Source organism: Battus philenor, unplaced genomic scaffold (assembly GCF_028537555.1).
Source record: "Battus philenor isolate CCGP_79_NKW_IND1 unplaced genomic scaffold, ilBatPhil1.0.hap1 SCAF_10, whole genome shotgun sequence".
Classification (NCBI taxonomy): Eukaryota; Metazoa; Arthropoda; class Insecta; order Lepidoptera; family Papilionidae; genus Battus; species Battus philenor.
This window is the reverse complement of record NW_027181662.1, coordinates 737125-764938: the sequence shown is the minus strand read 5'-3', so window position 1 is coordinate 764938 and position 27814 is coordinate 737125. Positions and strand designations below refer to the sequence as shown.

Genomic DNA, 27814 nt, shown 5'->3' with positions numbered 1-27814 from the left:
AATTGTTAAAAATATACTCGATTGCGCTAGTAAGGTTTATCATCATATGACAGGTTAATCAAGTATTGAAACGGAAAATTTTTAGTAGTTAATAATAATTTTTTATATCATTATATATCTTTATGTGCAACATGGGTATTTTTATTTTATAAAATTCCGTGCCACAGAGTTAAATCACTTTGAAATAACTCTATAGTACATGTTGAGGAATTTGAAGGTTTTTGATAAGTGGTTGTATGCGCGTCCTTCGCCCTTTGCGTCACGGTACGATATCAAATGTCCATAAGCGTTAATGGGACACAGGGTTGCATTAGCGGAGCCGAGCGTGACGTCAGAGCTGAGGCCACAGCGACCTCAGAATTTGTGACCTTACATGGTCCCTTGGTAATTGTTTTTATTGTCTCCCTCGTTTGATTTAATTAGGTGATAACAGATACTGTTCTTTTTAAATTATATATATATATATATATATATATATATATATATATATATATGTCAATGCGTCTTCCCTAATTTGAAAAGAACAGTATCTGTTAAATATTTATCTTGAACATACTTCTATATATATATATATATATTTGCAATTGTACTTCCAGAGGATGGGCAGTTGGGTCCTCGGCGTACTATAATACCGCATTGCGATCGCCAATCCGGTCGTCAAGTTTGGCGATTATGGTATATCCTCTCATAGATATCTTACACACACATATATACACATATATACATATATATATATATGTGTATATATATATATATATATATATATAAATATTACTTTCCGGAGGATATTTATATATACATATACATTTATTACTTTGCGAGCTATATTTATAAGTATATATATAACAAAGTTCCACAAGATATCTGAAATCTAGCTTTTCTTACCTTTAAATCTAAAGTGAAAGCTGTAACACGGAAGGGTGACGACTTGACGAGATATGATAGTAGTAGATACATGGAGAGGAAAAGTAAAAACACGATTTACTAATCAACACAATAACTTTAAAACTAATCGAAGTGAATTTGTATATAAAATGTAAATTATTTATTTATTCTTACAAATCAATATCATCACTTTCAAAGTAATTCCCGTGGGATAAAACGCATTTATGCCAACGCTTTTTTCAGTCCTCAGTCGGAATAGGCTTTTTCCGGTATAGCCTTCAAGACTCGTTTTGGTTTTTATCTTTTCAATCGTATCAAAATAGAGTCCCCGAATTGTATTTTTGAGTCGCACGGAGCCAAATCAGGTGAATACAGTGGATGCGAAATGATACGAGTCGATTTTTTGATGCTTTTTTTTTTTCTAAAAAATCGAGATATTTTGATACTAATCGAGACGAAACGTACCTAAAAACAAGTTGTTTTAGAAGTAATAAATAACCTAATGATAATATAGTATGAAAAACCGTTTTTAAAACTCGGATTATCCATATTAAAATTAATTATCGTTTACTATGTTTCCCTACTACATATTTAATATAGCTAAGTTGCCGACAAATGTGCTGTAAATTCACATTTAATTCCTTTACATTTATAACTAATCACCTGTATAAAACAGATAAAGACAGAATCTCTTTTATTTCAAATTTCGAGGGTTTGTCACAGTGGCGTAGGTGGTGAACGGGGCGGCCTCACCAGGCACCACAAGCAGGGGGGGGGGGGGGGGCACCAAAGTTGAAAATAATTTTTTTTAATGATGAATAATGAAATGTTAAAAGAAAACCATAATTTAAAGTCAATAACATAAAACGATTATCGAATTATACTTTTATTTTTACTAAAAAAGTTGTTAAATAATATGATCATTAAAAAAAGTAAACGGTTACAAATTATAATATACACAGTGCCTTTCATTCGCAAAACACATAGTGTTTTTTAAAAGGGCCTAAATCACAAAAACACATATTTGTGTTTCAAACTAGTCGACACTATTGATTTTCAAAATGTGATTAATGACTTTGCAGGCCAAAAAGCGAGGAATGTTCGTTTTTAAATTTTCCCAATAAATTTTATTAAGATCTCATGTTATTTCATATACATTTATTATTATTTTGAACCAAAAAAATATATATATTAACTACATTCTGTTCTGAATTTTTAAATTATATACTCTTTGGGGGGGGGGGGGGGGGGGCACCAAGCCCCAATCTGCCCCAGGCCCCAAATACCATAGCTACGCCACTGGTTTGTCATCGTATTCCGTTCTAATCGCTTCAATTATTTCGATCACTGTTTATAACGGGGTGAATGACATTTGAAGGGTGAGTGTATAGAAGCAGTATGTGCTGTTACATCGCTTGTTTATTTGGCCACTGTAGACTGAGACATATTGTTTGTTCCAACTCATTACGCTGAACCAACACTCGCGTTAATATCTGAGCATACAGCACAAGTGCAAAGGTTACTACTCCTTGCGTTGTATTAATAGTGGTGACCCTTTTGAAAGTTTGTCTTGTATTACGTTACGCAATTTGTCCAGTTCGAACCTGATCTTATCTTATAGACGACTCCGTGATCACCATATATCCGGCTATCAAAGATTTTTTATCTTTTTTTGTGTGACTGAAAACAAAGATAACAGCTATACATAATAATATGACGGTAGTATATTTCGTTAATATACTTTCGATCTTTTTCAGGGTCCGACGGATATACAACAAGGCAAATGATTGTTTGAGATAAATATATAATTATAAGGATTATTAAAAGCGTACAGTCTTGAAATGGAACTTCATTTAAAAAGTAAGAAAAGGACCAATATTTAGCCACTTCCGCACATGCAGCGGTAGTCGTGCAACAAAGTGCATCGCTCGCCAGCCCGCTGATAAATGGGTATGCGGCAAACAATGCGAATCACATAACCGTCACCGCCAAATTACTCAACACGTGTTTCACCCCTCCACGGGGCATCTTCAGGAGTTATGTTACACCGATTAGTGCCAAACACAGAGTCCCTATCTCAGTCAGTGTCAGTGAGCTAAATATTGATCCTTTTCTTACTTAGGATGGACTTCCGTAATGTAACGCCTGATTCCATTAAATATTCATTGAAAAAAACTGCGGAGTACAAATCGTGAATGAATGTGTAGTGCTACCAGAACTTCTGTACCGCGTATTAGGAAAGCGCGGTGAGGTGGGATCCGAGGAAAAAATAGCATGAGTGCTATCGACGCAGACATTAGCAGTGGAATAAGGGAATGAAGTGATCGATACTCATCTATAAATCGTAGTACAGCAGGTTATGTAGCACTATACTATACTATACTATACTATACTATACTATACTATACTATACTATACTATACTATACTATACTATACTATACTATACTATACTATACTATACTATACTATACTATACTATACTATACTATACTATACTATACTATACTATACTTACTATATACTACTATATACACCTCTCGCGATATTAACTGTATTCTCGATCCATCTAGTAGTGGACTTACATATCTTTCTGCCCCAACGGTCATTGGTTGCACTAACGATATGCCTCGTCTACTGCTATTTCAGGCAAGCAATTCCTTCTTGCTGTCTTTTGCAAAACATAACCCACAACTAGCGATCATATTAGGTTAATGATTTTTTTATTTTGATGGCCCCCGCTATTGGGGGCCTCTGGTACCTCTAACTTATTGGAATCAGCGACTTTATTATTCAATATTTTTTCCAGTATTTTCTTTGTTAATCGCTCTCTTTCACGCGTCACAATATCTTCCATTCTTTACTTTCGTCTTTCACAATATCTTTCGTTTTGCTCTTTTATACCTTCTTCCTTTCCTCGCCTTTCTTCCATCATCTTCTTACTCTTAGGTGGCTAGGTACATTTATTTTATTTTTTTATTTACTTATTTTGTTCTTACACTTTATTTTTATCATTGTTAATACATAACAATTCTATACATAATTTGTCATATATTTCCTATTTATTTTATTAAAATCGTTTACATGCCTTTTCATTTCATTAGTTGTTTCTGTTCCTACTCGGTTTTATTCTTATCAATTGCATTGCCTGCCACCCTGCGAGCATAGGACAGGAAGGATGGGCGAAGATTGTCGTCGCCCATCATTAATGCGATGTTCTCTACATTCACTTTTAGCTTTACCTTCATTTCAAGGGCATTGCGCATCCGTGCATGTGCTTAGGTTAATGATTAACCTCAAGTCTCATTTGTTCTTTGCAATGTTAGACAGCGAACTGCCGATCCTGCGGCAAATCAACTAGCAGGTTGCGCTGGCGCATGCGAGTATTGCGTACTTATTCGGGGAACTTCTCCAGTGGCGTCGACACAAATAGGTAGTGTCGAATTGATAAAGTTAAAATAAGTTTATTTAAATTTGGAACTTTTAACAGAATTCTTATTGATCGTTTATCTATTTATTTATTTAATCTATTTTATTTTTGACTCTATACTGCTTCGCAAGGTGTTATAGTTGTGTAGAAGAAGCAGGAAGAAACTCAACAATAACGCATCTTTCAATAAAGTTTACTACGGATTTATACTTATATACTTTATCATATATAGCCTAAATGAAATCAAAATAATCAGGCGACATCATCTCAAAGGATTCTTGTCATTTAAATATTCGTTTATTGAATAATAAGATTTTTACGACAATTAATTTTTAGTATTCGTTTTGAATTTTTTTTATGGTTGTCTTATAATGTATTTATTAAAAATGTTTGTGATATTACGTAGTATTGTATTTCATATTTAAGTAAATATTATTTAGGTATTATATATATTCAGATGAAATATATGGAGTTGGCTTTAAACTTATAATTGAAATATGACAAATAAATTAATAAGACGTAATATATATATGACATTATCCATCTGATCTCCATTACTATGTCGATATATAGAAGCCTCTATTTCCAGTGAAGTCCGTTACCCTCATTTTTACGAGTCGAATATGCACAGGCATTTGACATTTCAAGTACCAAGTACTAGACAACGTAAATGTAACATAAGAAAAAAAGCAAAGCCGGAGGAATTGATTTACAAAATTTAATATTTTCTCTAGATGGTACGCGACAACGAAAGACAAGTTTATGTATTTATATTTTATCTATACTCATGTTAGTTAGGTGATATGTAATTTTTTTAACAGCATATCCGTAGTTACTCCTTCTTTTCTGGCGACACACGATCACAGCAAGGCCTAGGCCTCACTCGAAGATTATCAGGATGGCCTAACCATGGGCCTACCCACACACCGTTTACCAGCTCGTGGCTGATATTCAAGAACCTTTCAGCCCCAACGGCCACCAGTTGCACGAGCGATGTACTCCGTCAACTACCAATCTAGACGAGCAATTCTTCGAAATATGTCGGTAATCTTGATTCTTCTGCGGAACTCTAAAATTCCGAGCATAGCCCTCTCCATTGCTCTTTAAATGACATTGCCTATTGGGTTTCGTCAGCGACAACTTCCCACGTAAGAATATCCGAAAAATACTAAAATAAATGAAGCAACAAAATGCTGAGAGAAGTTAGTTAATTATTTTCTCACACATATATATGTAAATATATAAATAAAATTAAAATATTTGAATTACTAATAGGCTCTTACAAGCACTTTTGAATCGTCAATCAACATAAAATGTCGGCATTGTTGTCACTACAAGAAGCTACCGCCGATTCGGAAGGCAGTTCTGCTGAGAGCCGGAGAGAAACTCAACAGTTGATCTTTACAAATATACGTTTTATAAAGAGTGCGGGACAATAACTAGCTTCCTGAGTGAGCATAAATGTATACATACATACATATATATATATATATATATATATATATGTATATATATATATATATATATATATATATATATATATATATATATATATATATATGTTTGTCATTAAAACCGAAACGATTAAAAAAAATTACATTTAAGTTTCGAATTTGTCATTCTGTATCTCAGCATTTATTGCGAATTATAATTTTTAAATGTGTCAAACGTGTCAATTGCTGTAAAAAAATTACACAATCTACGTTTTGTTTGTTGTACGAGTCAAATGTATTCGAGCTTTCTTTATGATTTTCGTTCATCCTAATGAGTGTACGAAAAAAAAAACTTATAAAAATTCTTTTCCAAATTTAAATTGAATTGTAAGTAAAACCTTTTTATAAAAATCTTTGACCTTTATATGAATAAACTATGTTTTAAAACCGGACCAAAACAGGTATGTCTTTTAAATTTATAGTAACATTAAAGTCTTCGTGATTCATGAAAAGGGCGTCAACTCTGCTCATTTATGCGGGCAACGAGCACTTCCTTGGATAGTCTAGACGCGAAGTCAGGTTGAAAATTCAGTGGAATTCAGTGGCTCGGGTAATTTAAACGTATACCTTTATACTAATATCAAAAGCAATTGAATATGTTAACATAGCTCTCCCTGTCATAATTTATTTAACTTGAAATAAACCTAGAGATTCAAATGCTTCCTGATCTATGAATAGCCCGTGATACACTAGATTTTAGACTTAAATAGTTGCTGCAGTGTTCTACAACTTGAGTTTCACCCTTTATTTTTTAATATAAAACTTAGAAAAAACTAGTATACAAGAAAAAATAAACAATGAAAGAAGATATAGTAAAATAACTTGCGAAGAACAATAGAAGAGAACACTTATAAAAACGTATTTAAAATTGTTTCAATCAAAAGTCTGCGTCATAAATTTAATATAGGGGAATAAGTATAAAAATATAAAAAAAAATATAAATGTATGTTACATAGAATGTTGTAAAACTTTTAGAAAAGCTTAGATGGGGCATTTCATGAAATAAGTTGAGAAACATTGATTTGGAGTAATTTATTTTCAAACTGGAGTCACAATAAAGCTATAGATTGAAGATGTTGAAGCTCTAATATGAATGTTTTGCTCATTTAACACGTTAAAACTTTTTCTAACCACATCTTGTTAACATGTATTTAAGTGATATACATTAGAATTAATATGGGGCCGTTTATAAAATGCGTTCCAAGTTAAATTTTCTGCGACTTTCAAAATAATATGACACTTAAGCCAGAGGTCCACACTCACCTAAAATAACGGATAATTGGACCTAACAATTGTTATTAAATTAACATATGAAATAATAAACATGTAAATAATATCTTTAGTGTTCACATGTCCCTATAGTGAACTTATTATTGGTTGAAGTTGGCAGTGGTTGGCCAGATGACACGCAGAACAGCCAACCGGCAAGAGTAATATAGGACGGCCTCCCTCAAGGAGGACAGACGAAGTTAAGAAAGGGACTAATATATAGCTACTTCCGCTATGCAGCAGTAGTCGTGCAATGAAGTGCACCGCCCGCCAGCCCGCTGATAAATGCGCGTGCGGTAAACAATGCGAAACACAACTACCACCGTCAATCTACTCTACACGTGTTTCACCCCTCTACAGGGCATCCTCAGGAGGTGTTAGTAAGAGAGAAGTAGTTGCGGTTGTCAGAAGATTCTGAATTCAGGCCGCTTATAATCGAAGTTAAAGGAAATCTTTTAGCGTAATATATGTCCAGAAATAGAAGTTCTACCGCTGAACATAGTGATGATGAAAGTGTGTATCTAATTTGAATTCCCAACACAAACGTAAATAAAATCGTGTTGTGTGTAAAACCTTCATGGTAATATTAAAAAAAGTAAATAATGAATACGTACGTGATTTAACTTTAATATCTCGACTAACAGGCTTCGAGGCGATGTGACGTTTATATGATTGATGTATTTCCCAATTTCCATCCACCCGGATGCGATAGCGACGACCTTCTAATTCCTTAATGTGTCATTATGCTATGAGGTCAATTAAATATAAACCTTATTACAAAGGTATAAGGATTTTCTTACCGCAAACGGAATAAATGTCTGTTTTAAAATGCACATGCGTCGGACACTCGGGCCTACGGCGTAGAGCCGCTTCAGTCAGACGGCGTTCAACCGCCACATAACGCGCGCGTAGACCCCGCTACGAAATACATAGTTGTGGGTACGGAACTTTCGTACTTTTTCTAAAATTTATGACTTAGTTTTCGGACGCTATTTTATTATTTGCGTTCGTTTAATGTGGAAAATTAAAATTGTGTGCCTATTTATATTTCACAAATGACTTTATGTTTTATTTGCTAGTGTGATTAATTTTAAAATGGCTCCATTGAGAGTGCCAACGGATTTTTTTACGGACGATGTGACGGACTTTCTTAATTACTCCACTCAACAACCTGATGTAGAGTCGCCTCGGCATCATCTACGCCACAGGAACCACTCTCGGGACCATTCGAGGAACCACAATGTCATTGATATGCTTTCGAACTCTATAATGGAAGTTATTAATACAAAGTTTATACCGGACAATAGTGTTCTTCCTGATCTGGAGCCACTATCTACTCACATGGACGGCCAAGAGAGACTTCCTCTGCGAATGAATATCACAATGAACAGATCTGACTTCGGGGTGATCAGCGAAGAGTTTCTATATAGGCACAGCGGTGCTATGACTGCGGTATATTGTGTGGCTTACCTGCTGGTGTTCGTGGTGGGGCTGGTGGGCAACTGCTTCGTGATAGCCGTGGTCTACCGGTCTCCAAGGATGAGGACAGTTACCAACTTCTTCATTGTGAACCTCGCTGTCGCTGATATACTGGTTATAGTCTTCTGTCTGCCCGCTACTTTGATGTCCAACATATTTGTCCGTGAGTACTTTGATGTAAATTTTTTAAAATAAAACTATACAAATATATATCATATATATATATATATATATATATATATATATATATATATATATATATATGTATATATACTTATATAGATAAATTATATAGAATGTCAACCTCAATTTTTAATTTTATTTAAAGGTAACAAATGTTATAACAGCATATATATATATATATATATATATATATGTATATATACTTATATATTAATAAATATATATATATTAATGTCATATATAAATCTACACACAAAAATATTTTATATGCTTTTAAAACTTGATAACTCTTGTCAAAAATTTTCTAACTTTTAGTAAAATATTTTAAAATATTTCCTTGATGTATTTTTACTTTTAAAACTACAAAACCTTATTTATTAAAAAGAATAGGTAAGTATTGCTCTACTATTGTATTAATAATATTGTAAAAATGAATTAATGAAAATACAGTTTGAGTTTTTCGTAGGCTCTTTGGTATTCTCGTAGCTTTGAATTAAATGATACAATTGCAGGAAGGCTTGATTCTAGTTTTTAATGAAATGATTTGTTCCGGTATTCTCATTACTTACACGTGTGGTCTTGTGAATATATGAAAGTTAATATTTTAAAATTTAGTCATTTTATTATAAAAATAAAGTTAAATAGGAATATAAAATTATGGTAATATAAATATTTATTCAAGATGCCATTATAACAGATCGTGCGTAGCATAATCTTTGTTGTAGGCGCTACGAATTTCCCTACGTATTTCGCTACGAATTTTTGTACGAAAGATCATCCAATAGATTTTATATATAAAATATATTATTATACTTCTATTGTATTGCATTAAAATTGAAATTTATGCTCATTAATATTATATACATACATCACATTTTGTTATTTAATTTTAAATGAAGTTAGATGTAATCTTTTGACGTTGCGAAGCAAAAACTTTTTCTATCTTTTTCTCATTTTATTTTTTAACTTTTGCGCCATATAAATTAATCGTTGGATTTCAAAAAATTTCCTCTCGTATGGTAAGGTATTTAAAATGAGAGAATTTCTATAACATTTTCTAAACCGTGCGATTTTATGTTATTTTTTAAATATAATAATAAATTTAAATTTCTTTATATCATTTGGTACAACTGTATATTTCATTTTTAAAATATAGCTGTGCTTTGTTATCATATTTACATTAGAATTAATATATCTCGAGTTATTTTATTTATATACATATATATACATATATAAGTTATATTTGGGTATGTGTCGGGGTTCACATTTACTTAGGTTATAAAATAAACATAATGTAATCTAACAATTTTCTAAAACATATTAACTTCAAATAAATAAAATTATTTACTGTCAATAAAGAATATAACAACGTCTTATTAGAGTAGGTATAAGTAGATATTTAATATATTTTTGTGTGGTTGATTTTCACACTAAGAAATTTCAAGAAAGAGCTTTTTATATTACTTAAACTTTTCTGTACCGATTTGCAAGGGTGGTTATTAATCTAAGTAATGTATCGGTAGAAAGTTAAGTGAGAAGTTACTTTAGGTTATCAAGTTCTCGACTTGAATTGAAGCGATATAACACTGTCGGAAGTTCTTTTTTCGTATAAAATATTTAATTTTTAGTACTGTTGAGCAGTGGTAGTCCAGCTGTGGAACTTGTGATTGTATATATATATATATATATATATATATATATATATATATATATATATATACAATCACAAGTTCCACAAGTCGCGGAAACCTCCCCTGTTCGGTAGTTATATCGTTGTAAATGTCAACTTTGAAATAAAAGATATACGAGGTCATCACATCACAGAATTTTGTTTTAAAATAATCTGAATAATGCATTTGAATTCCGAATAAAATTGTTGAATTTCGTAGCAATTCTCTACGTGTTCGAATTACAAATGGACTAAGTGAAAACTTGTCTTACTCGAAGTAACAATTTGAATTGATATTAAATTAATTGGTCCTCGTAAGGTTTCACTTGGAGTAATTGAAAAACTTCGAATTAATATTTTGAAATAAGAATCCGTTGACGTGGAAGAATAAATTTTGATTCACGAATAAGAATGATTAAAACTTAATTTTCTGTGGAGTAACATTGTAAAAGTGCTATACAGGGTGTTTTGTTATACATGTCAAAGATAATTGATCGAAAAACAAGTTTAAGGTTTTTAAACCTGCTTGATATGATGATCACTATGAAATATCAGGTTTACAGGCCAATTACTTCTGGCTGTACAAAGTCTGCTGGAACAGACAGTAAACAGTAATTAATTTTAAAGTAAATACAAATTTTGAAAACGCTTTTTATTACTATATTATATTTATTCAATTATTAATAAAAATACTACAAGTAACTTATTCGATCTGTATTAATAAAAAAAATAATTATTTGTTAATTATTAATAAATCAAATATGGGTCAATATCAATTTTAAAAAAATTACTAAATATAAGTTTTTTTTTTTCAAATTCGGAAAGGGTTTAATTTATTACTTAATAAATACAAATAAATAAAATTGGTTTGTCTGTTTGTAATAATAAAATAACCGTTTTTTAATACATGCATACGAATATACTATATATACGGTAAATATAACAAAATTATATTTATTAAAATGTTTGTATATCTTTCTATTTGTTCCGGTTAATTTCTGAAATAGTGGAGACGATTTTGACTTGACTTATAAAGCCAGGCAGCTGATGTAAGGAGTAACTCAGGGTAATTTTATTTTAGATAAAATTTAAACGAAAAAAAATCTAAATAAACAATGTATTTTATTTAATCATATTCCACGCGGGCGAAGTCGCGGGCACAGCTAGTGTGTTAATAGTAATATTAGAAAACAGGTCAGTGAAGATGTAAATTTATTTTATTATATTTTCTTTAACCCACATGAAAGTTTATAACGGAAAAAATACATATCATGCCATATAAACCCACAGAGAAAATTAAAATACGTGCTCGCAAATAGAGCATCCTATATAGTGATGTTGTTTAATTTGATATTGTTAAATTTAGTCCTGATCTAAGCAAAACGCCGCCTAAAAAATCGAAAAAGTTTTTTTTTATTTTTTTTGTTCTCGCAATAAATGTAATAAGTAAAATTAGTATTCGAGATTCTTTAGACTTTATTTTTTTCAGTCGTTCGAGTCATTTATGCTTCCTTAATCCATCGTATTTTGTATAAAGGTTGTTTTTGTTTCAAAACTAATTTAAATTTATATATTACTAAAATTAAAAAAAAAAATCTTTATGTATATTGCCTATATGATTAATTTAAATTTATCTTCACTTAATGGATTTCTTGTATATTGCCAGTGCAACGAGGTGAAGAGACGACATAGTTAATTAAAGTCTCCGGAAGTCACAGGATGCAATCTTTTGGCGATCCTTGAGGAGGCATATCCCTTGCTGTGAGTGATGAAGAAGAATGAATATCCGTAAATAAATAGATCCATCGGTTTATATTCCAAAACATTTAATAGTAAACACTAAATTACCTTCATTAAGGCTTTCATTGTACTGTGAAAACTTATGCTAATAGGGTTGGTTTATTGCGAGGCTTTGAGTCGATTCGCGGACTTTTTGTTCCCGGAGCAAATGAACTCGAAGCTTACCTGAAAGCTTTGGAAATACATTAAAATTCAAAAGGAATATTCGAATCATTGTAGAAAAGTTTTTTAATATGTGTTTAATAAAATTTAAAGTATATTTATCAATGAAAATTTTTGAGCAAAAATTAAATTGACAAAAAATTTTTTTTGAAGATATTTCATTAATTTCGCTGCGTAATTCAAGTTGTTAACTTTACCCGGGTAAGTTATGACAAACGAGTATCCGGGAGTTGGTAACTAGTTCCCCGGTCAGCGGTACTTCCGGCTTGTTCCCGGCCATGTTGCATTGTTGAGGAAATTTCAACCTCGACACCCGGCAACTGTTTGAATGGTCATTTGTTATAAGTTTATACAAAACTTATTTTGATAGATGAATTCAGTAATTACCAAAGTTAATTTTCGTATTTATCTGTATATAATATACATACATATATATACATATTCATGTACATAGAAATGTTTTGCAAGAAAAGGACCAATATTTAGCCACTTCCACACATGCAGCGGTAGTCGTGCAACAAAGTGCACCGCCCGCCAGCCCGTTGATAAATGCGTATGCGGCAAACAATGCGAATCACACAACCGCCACCACCAAATTACTCAACACGTGTTTCACCCCTCCACGGGGCATCTTCAGGAGTTATGTTACACCGATTAGTGCCAAACACAGAGTGTAATCACATTAAATATAGAAATGTTTTTACTGACGTTCACTGCAAGACGTATGTTTTACCAAAGATAGTCATAGACGGTTTCGTGTCACCTGCGTCCAGGGACTTCACACAATCTTGACTAAGTTGTCAGTGCACATTGAGGAGGTCTACCCACGTCGCTTCTACCAACTAGTGGCCGTCACACGAGAATCTTCCGGCTCTATCAAATATATGCATACATGCTCTAAATCAGAGTTTCCAAAGCATGGTCGACGCTCACGGGAGCCATTTTGTTTCTTAAGGAGACAATTCGTAAATGGACTCAACAGAAGTTTAACTCTTTCGCTTTGATATAAAAAATAATACGTCAAATAATGGGTCTAATAATTTTAAAAAGGCTATGTTAACCTAAGAATAGGCGTATAAGAGAAGACAAGACAGAGTTAATTATGTTTGCATACACGCATGCATACCTGCATTGATGTATACATGCATACACATATTAATAAATAAATGCTTAAAGGCATAAATACATACATACATATATATATATATACATTTATATATATATATATATATACATATATATATGTAATAAAAATATTTATTGAAAATTATATAATATTTTAAATTTTAGAAAAGTTTTAATAAGTTTGTTTCGACCCCTCAGGGTAAAAGCCTCCTCCAAAGGTTTCTGTTTTTCTCTATCTTTTGTAACTTGGAACCACCCATGATCTGCCGTAGCCACGATCTCGCCAGCTTATAGATAAGCTATATATATATATATACACATATATTTATATATATATATATATATATATATATATATATATAGACACACACACATATATATATATATATATGTTGCATATATACTTTGGATAAATTAACTTCCTGGATTTAGTCATTAGGAATTAAATCATATGTATTGAGGTTTGTGGGTTTGTTACCTGTTGAGTAATGGTGTTGAATTTTGAGTGAACTTCTGCTACATAGTTTTCAAACTGATTATTACAGTTTATATATTTCACGGAAATATCAGTGATAATCTAGTCTAGACTTTGTAATCGTTGCGTGAATAAGACAGGCCTTCGTGGAAGTATCCTCGCTTTCTCTTTTAACGACGTCATTCCGACAAGATGCCCTGATAGTTGTGGACGCTATTAAACAAACTTTACGGCATTTTAGGGGCCCGCTACATAAATATAGTTACATATACCTGTTTTATAGTGACATATACCTGTATGTCCGTATTTTGTTGTGTTTTTGAGACTATATGATAAGATATAATGTCGATGTAATGGAAACAAGCTGTGTGTGTTTCATGGACTTGTTTGACGGGCTTATTTTACAAACATATTTTATAATCATGTTCTGTTGACTTGTTTTGCTGATATAGTTAGTAATCATGTTACACTGGCATATTTTTTAGACATATTTAAAAAGTATATACCGTCGGTGAGTTTTACGAACATACTTTATAAGTATGTTCAGCAGGCAAGTTTTGTGGACAATTTTTAATTAATATGTTCCGTGGGGAAGTTTTGCGATATGTAATAAGTATGTTCCGCTGGTAAGTTTTGCGGACATATTTAATAAGTATGTTCCAGTGGCAAGTTTTGCAGACATATTTAATATATATGTTCCGCTGGTATGTTTTGCGGACATATTTAATAAGTATGTTCCGCGGGCAAGTTTCACGGACATATTTAAAAAGTATGTTCCGTGGGCAAGTTTTGTGGACATAATTATTAAGGATGTTCCAGGGGTAAGTTTTGCAGACATATTCCATGATAATAAGCCGCTGACACTCTTTGCTAATATATTTAGTAACCATATTCCACTGGAATATTTTGCGGACATATTTAATATGTATGTTCCTCTGGTAAGTTTTGTGGACATATTTAATAATTATGTTCCATGGGCAAGTTTTGCGGATATACTTATTGAGGATGTTCAAGGGGAAAAGTTTTGCAGACATATTTAATAATAATATGCCGCTGACTTTCTTTGCTGATATATTTACTAATCATGTTACACTGGAATATTTTGCGGATATATTTAATATGTATGTTCCCCTGGTAAGTTTTGTGGACATATAAGTATGTTCCGCGAACAAGTATCACGGACATATTTAAAAAGTATGTTCCGTGGGCAAGTTTTGCGAAAATACTTATTAAGGATTTTCCAGGGGCAAAGTTTCGCAGACACATTTAATAAGAATATTTCACATGTATCCATCAGGTTTCGCATGTATCCATGGCATATATTTATGCATGTAATATGGGCATGTTTAATAAGTATGTTCAGAGTTATATTTTAAATGCATATTCCATCAGCACCTTTAAGAGGATGAACATGTTTCAATTTATATCTTATGGAGGAATATATCATAACCATATTTCGCGGGTTTACTTCAAAAATCCATTCCTGGGGTATATTTTTGCAACTAGTTATGAAGTAGAATTTCTTACACCAAAAGCGTATTCTAGAAAGCTTTTCGGTAAAACACTCATATATTTGCTATATATCTATATATCTGGGTGAGTAATATAAAAAGGCTCTATTTAGATATGTTAACTCCATCTTGTATATGTGAGTAATTGCGGTTATCCATGGTTGAAGGCTGTACCTTGCAGTGGGCATCTATCAGCGGACATGAGAAAATTAAATTTATATACAATTAAAATGATTACTATTCTATACGGAACACTGAGTTTTATAATAATATTTCACTTAACTTGTTAGCTTATACGTAACTTATATCATACTTACGTCCTTGCGTCGTGCTATTTTACGGATGTCAATTCATCTCATGTCCGGTTTATGGGTTTAACCGACGGTTCAACCAGATGATAGTGAGATTACATTAGGATAAGGTTTTATGATTTGATCGAATCACTCTGACACTATTACAGAAGGTTGTAATAATTGTCATGTGTCATTATTGTTAAGAAATATATAAACGTAAAGTTGAACTGGTAACCAAGATATCGATAAAATTAATTCATAAATTTTAAATCAAAGTTAACTAATATATGACTTGTAGTAATTTGTACCGTTTTAAAAAATTATTTACTTTAAGTATAAAATGATTTTACTACTAAATAATTAAATATGTATTCTTGTACTTAAAAAATAATAATTATTCTAGCTAAATGCCAAATGTTTTTTTAGCTCTAAAATATCTCGTCGGGAATACCGCAATATATGAAGACGAAAGTAGAAAATGGTTAAGAACCATTTACTAGACCTATAATTATCTATCTCTTAATTCATTTCTTTTTCTTCTTCTGTTTCTTTTTGAGACAAGTGCGATCGAACCAATACTGATAGAAGTCAGTTAGATGTTTTTATTTATAATTGTATTATATTTATAATATGTATTAAACCTTATTCATTACAAGTATATATGTTATATACGTTTATGTTTATGTATGTTTATGTTCGTTTGTTTGTAAATATGTATTTTTTGTACATATAAACTACCCATTATTAGTACTTTTACCTTTTCTATACTATAGTTGTCTGTAAGAGATTGCCTTGTGTGATAAGACCGCCCATTGTACTTTTTTGTATATTATTGTAAAACTTATTACATATATCTTAACGTGTACAATAAAGAATATAAAATAAAAAAAGTGTTTGACCAATATATGTTGCTATGTATATGGATCTGAGATGAGATAGATTACAATAGGCCTCATAAGATGACACAAGGTAACCCAGAGAGCAATGGAAAGAGTTATGCATGGAGTTTTGTTGTGAGGTCAAAAATATGAGATCCACAGAAGCATTTTTTTTGTGCCTCTCGTACCCCTATCTTTGGTGGGACAGGGACTTTACGGGCAATTTATTTTTTCACATAATTATTTATTATTTCCATTCTCTCCTTTCGTTCTTCACATATTCTTTCAATCTATTCTTTCATGCCACATTTCTGCTATCTTTTCCTTTTACTCTGTGACCTTTCATTCCTCCCTCATTACATGTTACATTTTATCTTTATTTCTTTTCGTTTACATTTATATCACATTTTGAGTTACATTTTATCACATTTTTTCTTATTTAAAATTTTTCTTATTTTCTTTAATTTTTATTTTTTCGTATCGCTTTTTTAATTATTTCCTTGCAGTATGAGAGGAATTCTTTCCTAGTATCCTTTCCGCCTATCAGGGAGGCTATTGACTCCTCCCTGATTTTAACGCCAGACCGGCCTACAGAAGCATTCACGTCACAGAGATAGATTGTTTGTTTAAAGTGGCAATGCGTGGACATCTCTCGTGACTGATGACAGTTGAGTCTGAAAGGATCTTGAGTAGCGAACACGAGCCAGTAGACGGAGCGTAGGTAGCCCTTTACTAAACTTACCGTGTCAGCTAAAAGACTCCCCCTGCAAGGCACATGTCTCCTCCCAAAGATCGCCACACTGATTGAACTCACACTGCTCGCAGCGACGTACCGCAACCTTGATTTTGTTGTCAGTCCACTTTGTGGGTAGCATACTCACGCGGCATCTACCTCGCGTCCGCCTGTCGTCACCACAAAACCTTGCAATTATATATGAAAGTCTTTATATATATACATATATATATATATATATATGTCCAAGTTTCTACTAGGAAGATTGTCAATTTAGGATCCCGAAAAGTCGTTACATCTTTGTAATAATATACTATACAATACTTGCAATGGTCGTGTATTAGTTAAATAAAAATAAATACATTTAAAAAAACTTTTAATTTAAACGGTTTTTTGATACCCATATTATGGTGGTTGTGAAAAAATATGTACCTAGTCCGCCATATTGGAACGGCGTCCATCTTGAATTTTAAATTTTGACATAATCATCGTGTTTTACTAGTGTAGCCCTTTCATTTGATACCCATATTGAGAGGGTTAAGGAAAAATACGTAATCCGCCATTTTGTATCGGCTGCCATCTTAGATTTATAATGTTATTGATTTTATTGTATTGTATTTTCATCTAAATTAAATGTGTGTACCAAATTTCAAATCAATCCAACAACGGGAAGGTGCTTAAATTTCAATTTCTAATTTTGACCCAAATAAATTCCGTACGGATCGAACTAAATAAAACCGTTTAATAATAAAAATAGGGCTGTTTGTTGTTTCGATAAATATTAAAATGTATGTGTTCTTATTGTGTTCTTGAAAATATTTTTTTAATATCCTGAACTAGTATAAATTAAAAACGACCACAGATGTTACATTCAATAGAACTTTATTAATCACTTTTATAATCGGGACTTCGTCATCCAATAAACTAACAGGCAATAGCTCCGCTGGCTGAACAAACGTGAGGTCTTTGCCCCCGCAAAAAAAAATTAGATCCGGCCGCCATTACAGAGCAGTCGTTAAAATTTGACGTAAATTATTGTTAGCTTTCATCTCTTTGCTATTCACCGATATATCACTTGAACTATACAATGAGGGAATGTAATAAAAAATCATTTTAATGTTAAATGCCATAACATTTAATAATAACATGAAATGTAAAGAAAACGTTTGAGTTTATTTCTGTAGTTGTTCTATAGGAATTTTTGTATTTCTGTACCTATAGCTATATTATATATTACATTCTGTTAGGGGAACCGGATAGTAATGTCGTTTCTGTCGACATTTTTCACTTCCTTTTTATCGACTAATGTCTGTCATGAAGAATATTTGAAAGCATTAAATTACGTATTACAAAGTTAGTTATTAAAAATGGAAATATCTAGAAATAGACTTTAATGATTTGTATGTAATATCAAATTGATGCTTAGCCTGTTTGTCGGCATATGGCAGCAATTTTAACATGTTAATTACGGTACGTTAGGGCGCGGTCACACTTTGCGTTCCAAAATATTTATTACGAGATATATGGTAATTATATATATATCTATATAGATATACATACAAATATAATTTTACTGCCATAAGTTATATATTATATATATGAGCAGTCTCATTTCAAAAGAAAGAATAAAATAATGTCCCATGTTTGTCAACTCTGTGCAACCATGTTTTAGAGTGACCACATTTTACTATATATATAGCGTTTACCAAAGCGTTATGAACGTTTTATATACCCATATAATAAATTATATATAATAAAATATGCGGTCTTACCCTACAATGAAATTCCTTCCAGTCAATCATAGTATGGAAACGGTAAAAATATAAATAATGGGTAGGTAATGTGTACATATCGACAAACGTTATATATATACGCAAACATACATACATATACATATTTATATACTAACCTGGATTACATTTGCCTCAAAAGGAATAAAAAAAATGACTTCAAGGATAATTAATAAATAATAGACTCTAAATGCAATATTTGCAGGATTTCTTTTTGTTTGTGTTCGCCGGTCTATTGTGATCACACCCTTAGTTCAATAAACTTTTAGCTTAGATCTAATATGGAAGCGTTTACTTTAAAGTAAAGTTCAATAATCTACTATTTATCACAGAGTGTTCATTTTATTTTGTTGTCTTTGGCATATTTTATTAAAACGACGTTTGTAAATGAAGAATTAGGTGTAGTATTTATATATGATCACGCTATATATATACTATCTGTACCCATTCCTGATCCCCTCTGCCTTTTATGTGTGTAATTCCATAGAAGTGATTTTAAACATGCCAAAAAAAAAATTATTTGACCAAGTTTCATACCTAACGAACATAGTTTGAAAATATGCATTTATGAAGACTCTTTAACCCCCTTACTGATCTTTCCGACATAGAGATGGATAAGAAGATAGAAGGAGCAAGCATCACCTCTCTGATAGGTGACGACAATCCGCGCCATATATTCCTTGAGTATTATAAAAACGTGGTGCAGACAGAACAGGAACATAACTTGACCCTAGATCATGATAATCAGAAAGACTCGCAGGAAATAGGCAAAACTGTTAATAAAAGTGATAAAAAGCAAGACAATGTTTTTAACACAAATTATAAAACTAGAAATAAAGTGTATTATGTATATATAAAATTGTAATTACTGAATGTAGAAAAGTGAAGAAAAGCAATGTATGAAAAAAATTGTAAATGAGGAAAGATTGAACATGTGAAGTAAAAGAAGGCATAAAAGATATTGCGAAAGAAGGAAGGATTATGTAAAATAAAAATTAAAAACCTGAAAAAAAAATTTAGCTGAAAATTGGCCCCTACGGTAAGAATTTCGTAAAAGCTGACCTTTATTTGACAAAAGAAATATCACTACGAAATTTCAAGTATAATACAATTTCACGTATAATACAATATCATTTCATATATCTAACATATAGTACGTACATTTCCTAATGTTTTAAATAGCTTGATTTTTTCATATTTTTTATTAATATACCTCGAGTACTCTTTTTCAAAAAAAAATCCTCTGAAAAGACTTGTTTCTTAGAGTCGGACTGTTTATTGAAGAAATTATACATCCTGTATATAAGATAGATATGGTTACCTCTGTGAGTTTAATAGGGTGAAGTTGATATGGACTTTTTTTTTGGTTTAACATGGGATTATTCCCACTTTCACATACACACCTAATCCAAAAACAAAATGACAAATAATATCTGACTTTCATCTACTAAAACTATATTACTTAACTATAAATTGTTTTACATAGTTTCTACACTTGAGAACGTTTTCTTATATCTTTCAAAGACTGCTTATTAAAATTTGTAATACTAAAAAAATTGAAATTTTTCCATTACCTTCCGTATTGGCTCTGACCTAAATATCGTGGGTCTGTAAAAATGAAACACCCTTTACACCATAAACGTTTAATTACGGCGAAGGCATAAGTGAATGAATCCCATAGGGATGTACATAGCCGTCTGCCTTGTTGTAACTCGATTAACCCTTAATAGCCTAGAGTTTCAATTTTGATACCAATCTTTTAAACCGAATGTTCACATTACTATTAGTTTTTTTCATAGGTTGGCTGTACGAATTTTACTGTTGTATAATATTCTTTCCAACGAAATTAAAAAAAAACTATTTTTCCCTTCATCTAGACCCTCAAGGAAATACAGTAATATTAAAAAAAAATCACTTTCGTTAATCAGGCTATTAAGGGTTAAACCGCATCTACTTTTATACATTAGTAATAAAAACTGGTCTTTTACTAGTTGTAATACAGTTGTAAAAATTAAGTTACTACCTGTGCCTCATGACTTCGTCCGCGTGGAGTTTGGCATAAAAAATATTTTGTTTTTTCATTTTTATTTTAATTATGTTAACCGGACGTGAATTTCACAATTTACAATAATTCGTACATCATTTGTTCATCGTTCGTTAGCTGTTTTCCTTTTAATTCAAATCACCATGAACTGTCACAGTAATATATGAAATTCATTGTAATAACAGTGGCGCCATCTATCAAAAAGAATAATACTAACATAGAAACATTTGTGGGCTTATGCACAACAACTTTGCTGAAGATCATCAAATGATAAAATGCATAGTTTACGATTATATAAAGGACATACAAGCAGACATTCATCTATATATATATATATATATATATATATATATATAGATTTAATATTTCTTCAATATAATATTGTATATATATATAATAAATTGAAACATACCTCCCAAAGATAAAAAAAATACTAATAGATATAACCTTATATATTTGGTTACCGATGTATACAATATTATATTGAGATAACAGTTGTCAAAAACTGAATATCCACTACATATATTCATTTATTTCAGTCGATAGACGTCCTAAGGTAAAAGCCTTCATTAAAAACGCCACAATAAACGGTCTTACTAAATCCTTATACTGCAACACCCCGCGACTATATATATGTCGTCGCATGAACCATCGGTTTTTTTTTTCTCTTACCCCTATTAATGGTGGGATAAGGACTTTATTAGCATTTAATTTATTCACTTATTATCTTTCATTCTGTTCTTTTATACTACAATTCTGCTTTCTTTCCCTTTTGCTCTATGAACCATCGGTTGCACGAGCTATCTGCTGAGCTCACAGCCATTTTAGACAAGCAATTCTTCGAGCAACGTCAGTCATTTTGGTTCTTCAACATATCTCCTCATTTTTAATTCGATCACGAACCAAAACTCCGAGCATAGTGTAAAATCACTTCAATTATATCAAATCGTACCGGTTCAAATGTGAACAACCTTTAATAACTCTCTCGAAATCAAAACGCCGTTTAACTTAATACTTCAACTTAACTCGCTGGAGCTGACAAGTTATTACTTTGACTAGTTGCCTGCCAATTAGCGGAGTGGCAGATACGTCTGACTACTATTTATTATCCTTAAGATGAGTAACTTAATATTAACTTAAACGTTTCCGTTTTGTTTACTTATACTGGATAATTAGTTATAGGTGTAAAGGCTTTGAAAGGGTGGATATATATCTAATTTTCCGTCAATTAATGTTTGTTTCAAGCTATAAAAAATTACATAATATATAAACTGTATATTAATATTAATTATTATTTATTATCTGTCTTGCAAACTTCGTACTTCGAGAAGTTATTTGCCAGTTGCATTTCGATGTTAAAAAAAAATAACTTAAAATATCAGAGTGATGACTTTATATAGGTTGATTAAAATAGGCGTAAATGTTTAACATTTTTACACATGTAAAAACTCATTACACATCTTGTATATAATTATAAAATCATAAAAATGCATACACTACTTGTTAATATCTAGGAGCTGTCACGCGTTATCTATAGCTTGGTATATGCATTAATCTAAAAACTCTGAAGGGTTATAAACTTACTCTGGCCATAAACACTGTTAAAATAAAAAACTATAACTTTTGAATTTCGAATCTGTCATTTTTATGTGGTCGCTCATCGTGTTTATTATTTATTTTTTATTTTTCGCGCCAATTTATTGTAAAATGGAACGCTAAAGACTAGCCGTCGTAAACTCTTGATCTTAAATCACTGTAATATGATTTATGGTCTGTTTAAGATAGTATGTGTTGCTTTTTATAACTGGCCTGAATGTTTAAAGGACTATATTGCAGAAAAAGGAGACAACTTCGAACAAGCCTTATATATTTTAATACTTTTAGTTACGTATAAAACTAATACACTATAATATTAATAAATGTTACCTACAATAAACGAAACATTTTTCTTTATAAAAATGTATATCAAAACTAAGTGTTACACCTCTTTGGTACACATTTTATGTATTTATTTCTATTAGATTTCAATTGGCTAATAGCTAGTGATAAAATTGTGCAGTGGTAGCCCAATGGTAAATACTAAGATTTGTCAACGTAGGTAGCGGATTCAATTCCCGGGCAATACTGTTATAGTCAACTCGGTTGCCAAGCGTGGCGATTATATTACACACACACACACACACACACACACACACACACACACATATATATACGCACGCATACGCACACACACACACATATACAAAAACACGCGCGCACACATATATTTACGAGGAAACGATATTACAGGCATTGTATTGTGTATCTATGTAGCATTATAAAAGTCAATATCTCCTATCCTATTTTCATTGCACCAAAGCATAAAATGATATCCCGTAAAGTGTTTAGAATAATTAATTATGTAAACTTTACAATTATATTCTAGATGTTTACATGTTCCGTAGATCAATGAAAACCTTACCCTGCTCTTGTGAGGGCGTTGACATCAACTGGCTCTCGGTGTAATGATTCGAAACGCTGTGTTGATGTTTGGTCACATTTACATCTCTTTGTGCAATTTATGTTTGCTTTCAATTACGTTAGGTTTGTATTATTGCGTTAATGTGTCTGTCATGATGTTCTAGAATATTCACCAGTGAATCAAATATAACTCCACATTAGTTATGTGGTCTTGGTACATGGGGCAACATGGTTGTTGCTAGGCGGTGCCTTTTAACAGACTTCGCCATATATCTCTCATTAATACTTCACGATAATTATAGAAATTAATGATTAAATAACTAAAAAACATACAGATAGATAAATTAATCAATTATATATACAAATAAATAAAATTGGAGTGTCTGTTATATTTCATATATATATATGTATATATATATATATATATATATATATATATATATATATATATATACATGGTCGTACTAACTTCAATGATAACCCACGTGAAAGACGTTCTACTAACAGCGACAACAACAACTTTGATTTTGTGCAGCAAATAGAGTCTACCTAGATATATACGTACCAGAAAACTGGAACAATATTGGGCATTGGTACTAAATTCGAAATATTTTGCAAGACCTCTAAATTATTTTTTAATTTTATTACGTCTACCAGGTATCTCTTGGTACCAAACCGTCGTCTCAAACCATAGAAGCCTACTGTAGGGCATCGTCCTTTCCCAAAGATATCTATGGGGTGATATACCATAATCAAGGTGATATTTCGAAGAACTGTGAATTATTAATAAACTAGGTTTTAGTCTTAATTATATATACATATCGGCTTAAAAGGGGAAGAATGTATAATGTTCAACTCATCAGGAAAAATAGACCTAGGCAGGTCCTTACAAATCTTGGCGAATCTCACCAAAAACGAGTTGTCATACCGTTCAGTTCGACTTTTGGGTATGTCAACAACGTATGGATGAAACTTTTGCCTGCGCCTAGTAGTCTGATAAAGGAATGGAGATGGCTCAATTAGTTCGAAAAGAGCCTTCGAGCACTCTCCAAAGTGTATCCTATAAAAAAACCGATAAGCTGGCAATTCGACGACGATTTAAAGAATTATCTTACAAATTTATTTTGTACACTTTTTTTCCGAGTTAAAATATTTTTACTTAAACAATCGGGCGAAGTGTATGTACACATATTTGACATCGTGTCAATAAATTCATAAAACGAAAGTGGCAATAAAAAAATCAAGATGTAAATTTGCATACAGAACTGTATTAAAATCCATTGGTGTATAACCAAATGTATGCAGTAAAAACATTGTAAAATTCATACAAGAACTAAAATACCAGTATTAACGTACAATCTTAAGTGCTCCTTAATAAAATCTCTTTAGTCAAATTAAATTTCAATTCCGTTTTATTTATTCAGCTCGGAATAGATGAGTTCATTGTCCTTCTCGTCACACTGAATTCATTTTGAGATACGTAAAAAGTAATAGAATAGATCTCATTGAAAATAATTTGCACTGATAACATTGCAGGGTTGGTGATTGCAATCGTAAAATTTAACCACGATAAGTGTGCATTTGTGTGTATAAATGTACGTGAAAATGTACTACATGTCAGTCAAGGGTTGATCATTGCAATAGCAAAAGTTAAACACGATAAGTGTCCATTTGTGTGTATAAATGTACGTGAAAATGTATTACATGTCAGTCAAACGTTGATCATTGCAATAGTAAAAGTTAACCACGATAAGTGTCCATTTGTGTGTATAAATGTATGTGAAGATGTATTACATGTTAGTCAAGTGTTGATGATTTCAATAGTAAAAGTTAACCACGATAAGTGTCCATCTGTGTGTATAAATGTACGTGAAAATGTACTACATGTCAGTCAAGGGTAGATCATTGCAATATTAAAAGTTAACCACGATAAGTGTCCATATGTGTGTATAAATGTACGTGTAATGTATTATATGTCAGTCATGGGATGATGTTTGCAATCGTAAAAGTTAACCACGATAAGTGTCCATTTGTGTGTATAAATGTACGTGAAAATGTATTATATGTCAGTTATCTCTGCGTCACTGTAAGGAATAGGCCTTCTGCAAACATTACCACATTGCCAGATCCTGCGCTTCGCATCCAGTGATTTCCTTTAACTATGTTGTCAATCCATCTGGTAGCTATACAAGAACATTTAGAATATAAATTCCAGAAGCAATAACAAATTTTATGTATCAATTACTCGAATAATCAACCATGTTAATCCTTCTATTTAAAATGTAAACTCTTTTATAATAGGATTATACGGATAATGTTAGAATAAAGATAAAAACTGAGAAAATTTCTGTCTTCTGATTTCGGATACACTAATCGGTGTAACATAACTCCTGAAGATGCCCCTTGGAGGGATGAAACACGTGTTGAGTGAATTACCGGTGGCAGTTGTGTAATTCGCATTGTTTGCCGCATACGCATTTATAAGCGGGCTGGCGGGCGGTGCACTTTGTTGCATTACTACCACTGCATGTGCGGAAGTGGCTAAATATTGGTGCTTTTCTTACTTAGGATGGACTTCCGCAAGGTAACGCCTGATCCAAATGTCTTCTGATTGGTTCGTCTCCAAGCTGTTTAAATGTTAATTAAATAAGAAATTTCATCTCAGATCTGAAGCATTTGGTATTTGAAGTAAAAATAAATACATTTAAAAAACTTTTAAGTTGAACGGTTTTTGATATCCAAATTTTAGTGGTTGTTCAAAAATATGTACCTAGTCCACCATATTGGAACGGCGTCCATCTTGAATTTTAAATTTTGTCATAATCATCGTGTTTTACTAGTGTGTTCCCTTTCATTTGATACCCATATTGAGGGGGTTAAGGAAAAATATGCAATCCGCCATTTTGTATCGGCGGCCATCTTAGATTTATAATGTTATTGATTTTATTATATTGTATTGTCATCTAAATTAAATGTGTGTACCAAATTTCAGATTAATCTGACAACGAGTAGGTGCTTAAATTTCAATTTCTAATTTTGACCCAAACAAATAAAATCCGTACGGGTCGAACTAAATAAAACTGTTTAATATAGTTATATAGCCTTTCCATCTAGTGGAAGCATATCCCTCTGGGTCTATTGGTACGTTTTTGCCGCTCAAGAACACTGCGGCCATAACCGTCTGTTTGTTTTTATGGCCATTATTATTAGGGGCATTTTGTACTTTACCTGTCTTGGGTACACAGGAATAAAAGTTACAATAGTAAATTTATTTACTAAAATTCCTTATTTACATACTTTTCTTCCTTTCATAATTATGCTATTATCCTCTTTAGTTCATCACAATTTCATACCTCGCCTCACATACGTCGCCTTCCTTCAAAGAATACTCAAGTCTATTGCACGGTTCAACGTGCCCGCTTCATAATGATGATCTTCTATAAATATCAGCATCGAAATCATAATCGGAGAAAGGGGTAGGTGATGATTTATTTAAAAAAAAACATTTGTTTACATGAGAGACTAGCGGGAGTTGAAAAACAAAAGAAAACTAATAAAGCTTGTGCAATCAAAGTGTCAAAAACTTTTTTCATACATCACATACGTGCTGCGCTATACGCTATAAGCTATATGCTATATGCTATACGCTATACGCTACATAGGTACGCGTGCATTTTAAAAAATTGTAAAAACTTTCTCCATAAACAATGTTACACGCTTGTATTTGGAATGAGTTGTATTTTTATGTTATCGGAATAAAAATCTTTTGTGCCATACATCGTGACGTTTTAACATAGATATAATATATCGAAATACAAGTAAAATCTTCGGCCATTTTTTTATTACAGATCGTATATACAGGGTGTATTATTACAGTTGAATCAAATAAATATCCTAGAGGTGGGATAGGTACCTCAATATCTATTCATATAACTCCAAACATATATGCAATTTTCAATGACTCGGCTAATATTTAGGAATTAGAAATAAAAATAAACTTTAGTGATTAAAAGAAAAATTGAAAGTCGATATGTAGGTTAGGTTTTCGAAATCGAAATAAAAATATTCTTTATACGAATAGGCTGTTACAAGCACTTATGAATCGTCAATCAACATAAAATGTCGGTATTGTTGTT

At 31.8% G+C, this 27814-nt stretch overlaps 1 protein-coding gene across 1 annotated transcript in view; it reads left to right on the top strand.

Annotated features, from left to right (window-relative positions):
- The first annotated feature begins 8171 nt into the window (after positions 1-8171).
- Positions 8172-27814, top strand: part of LOC137924205 (neuropeptide SIFamide receptor-like) — a 150141-nt gene continuing 130498 nt past the window's right edge. Inside the window, exon 1 of the mRNA XM_068767577.1 lies at positions 8172-8718. Coding sequence (XP_068623678.1) covers positions 8172-8718 — 547 coding nt within the window. The remainder of the gene's footprint in view (positions 8719-27814) is intronic.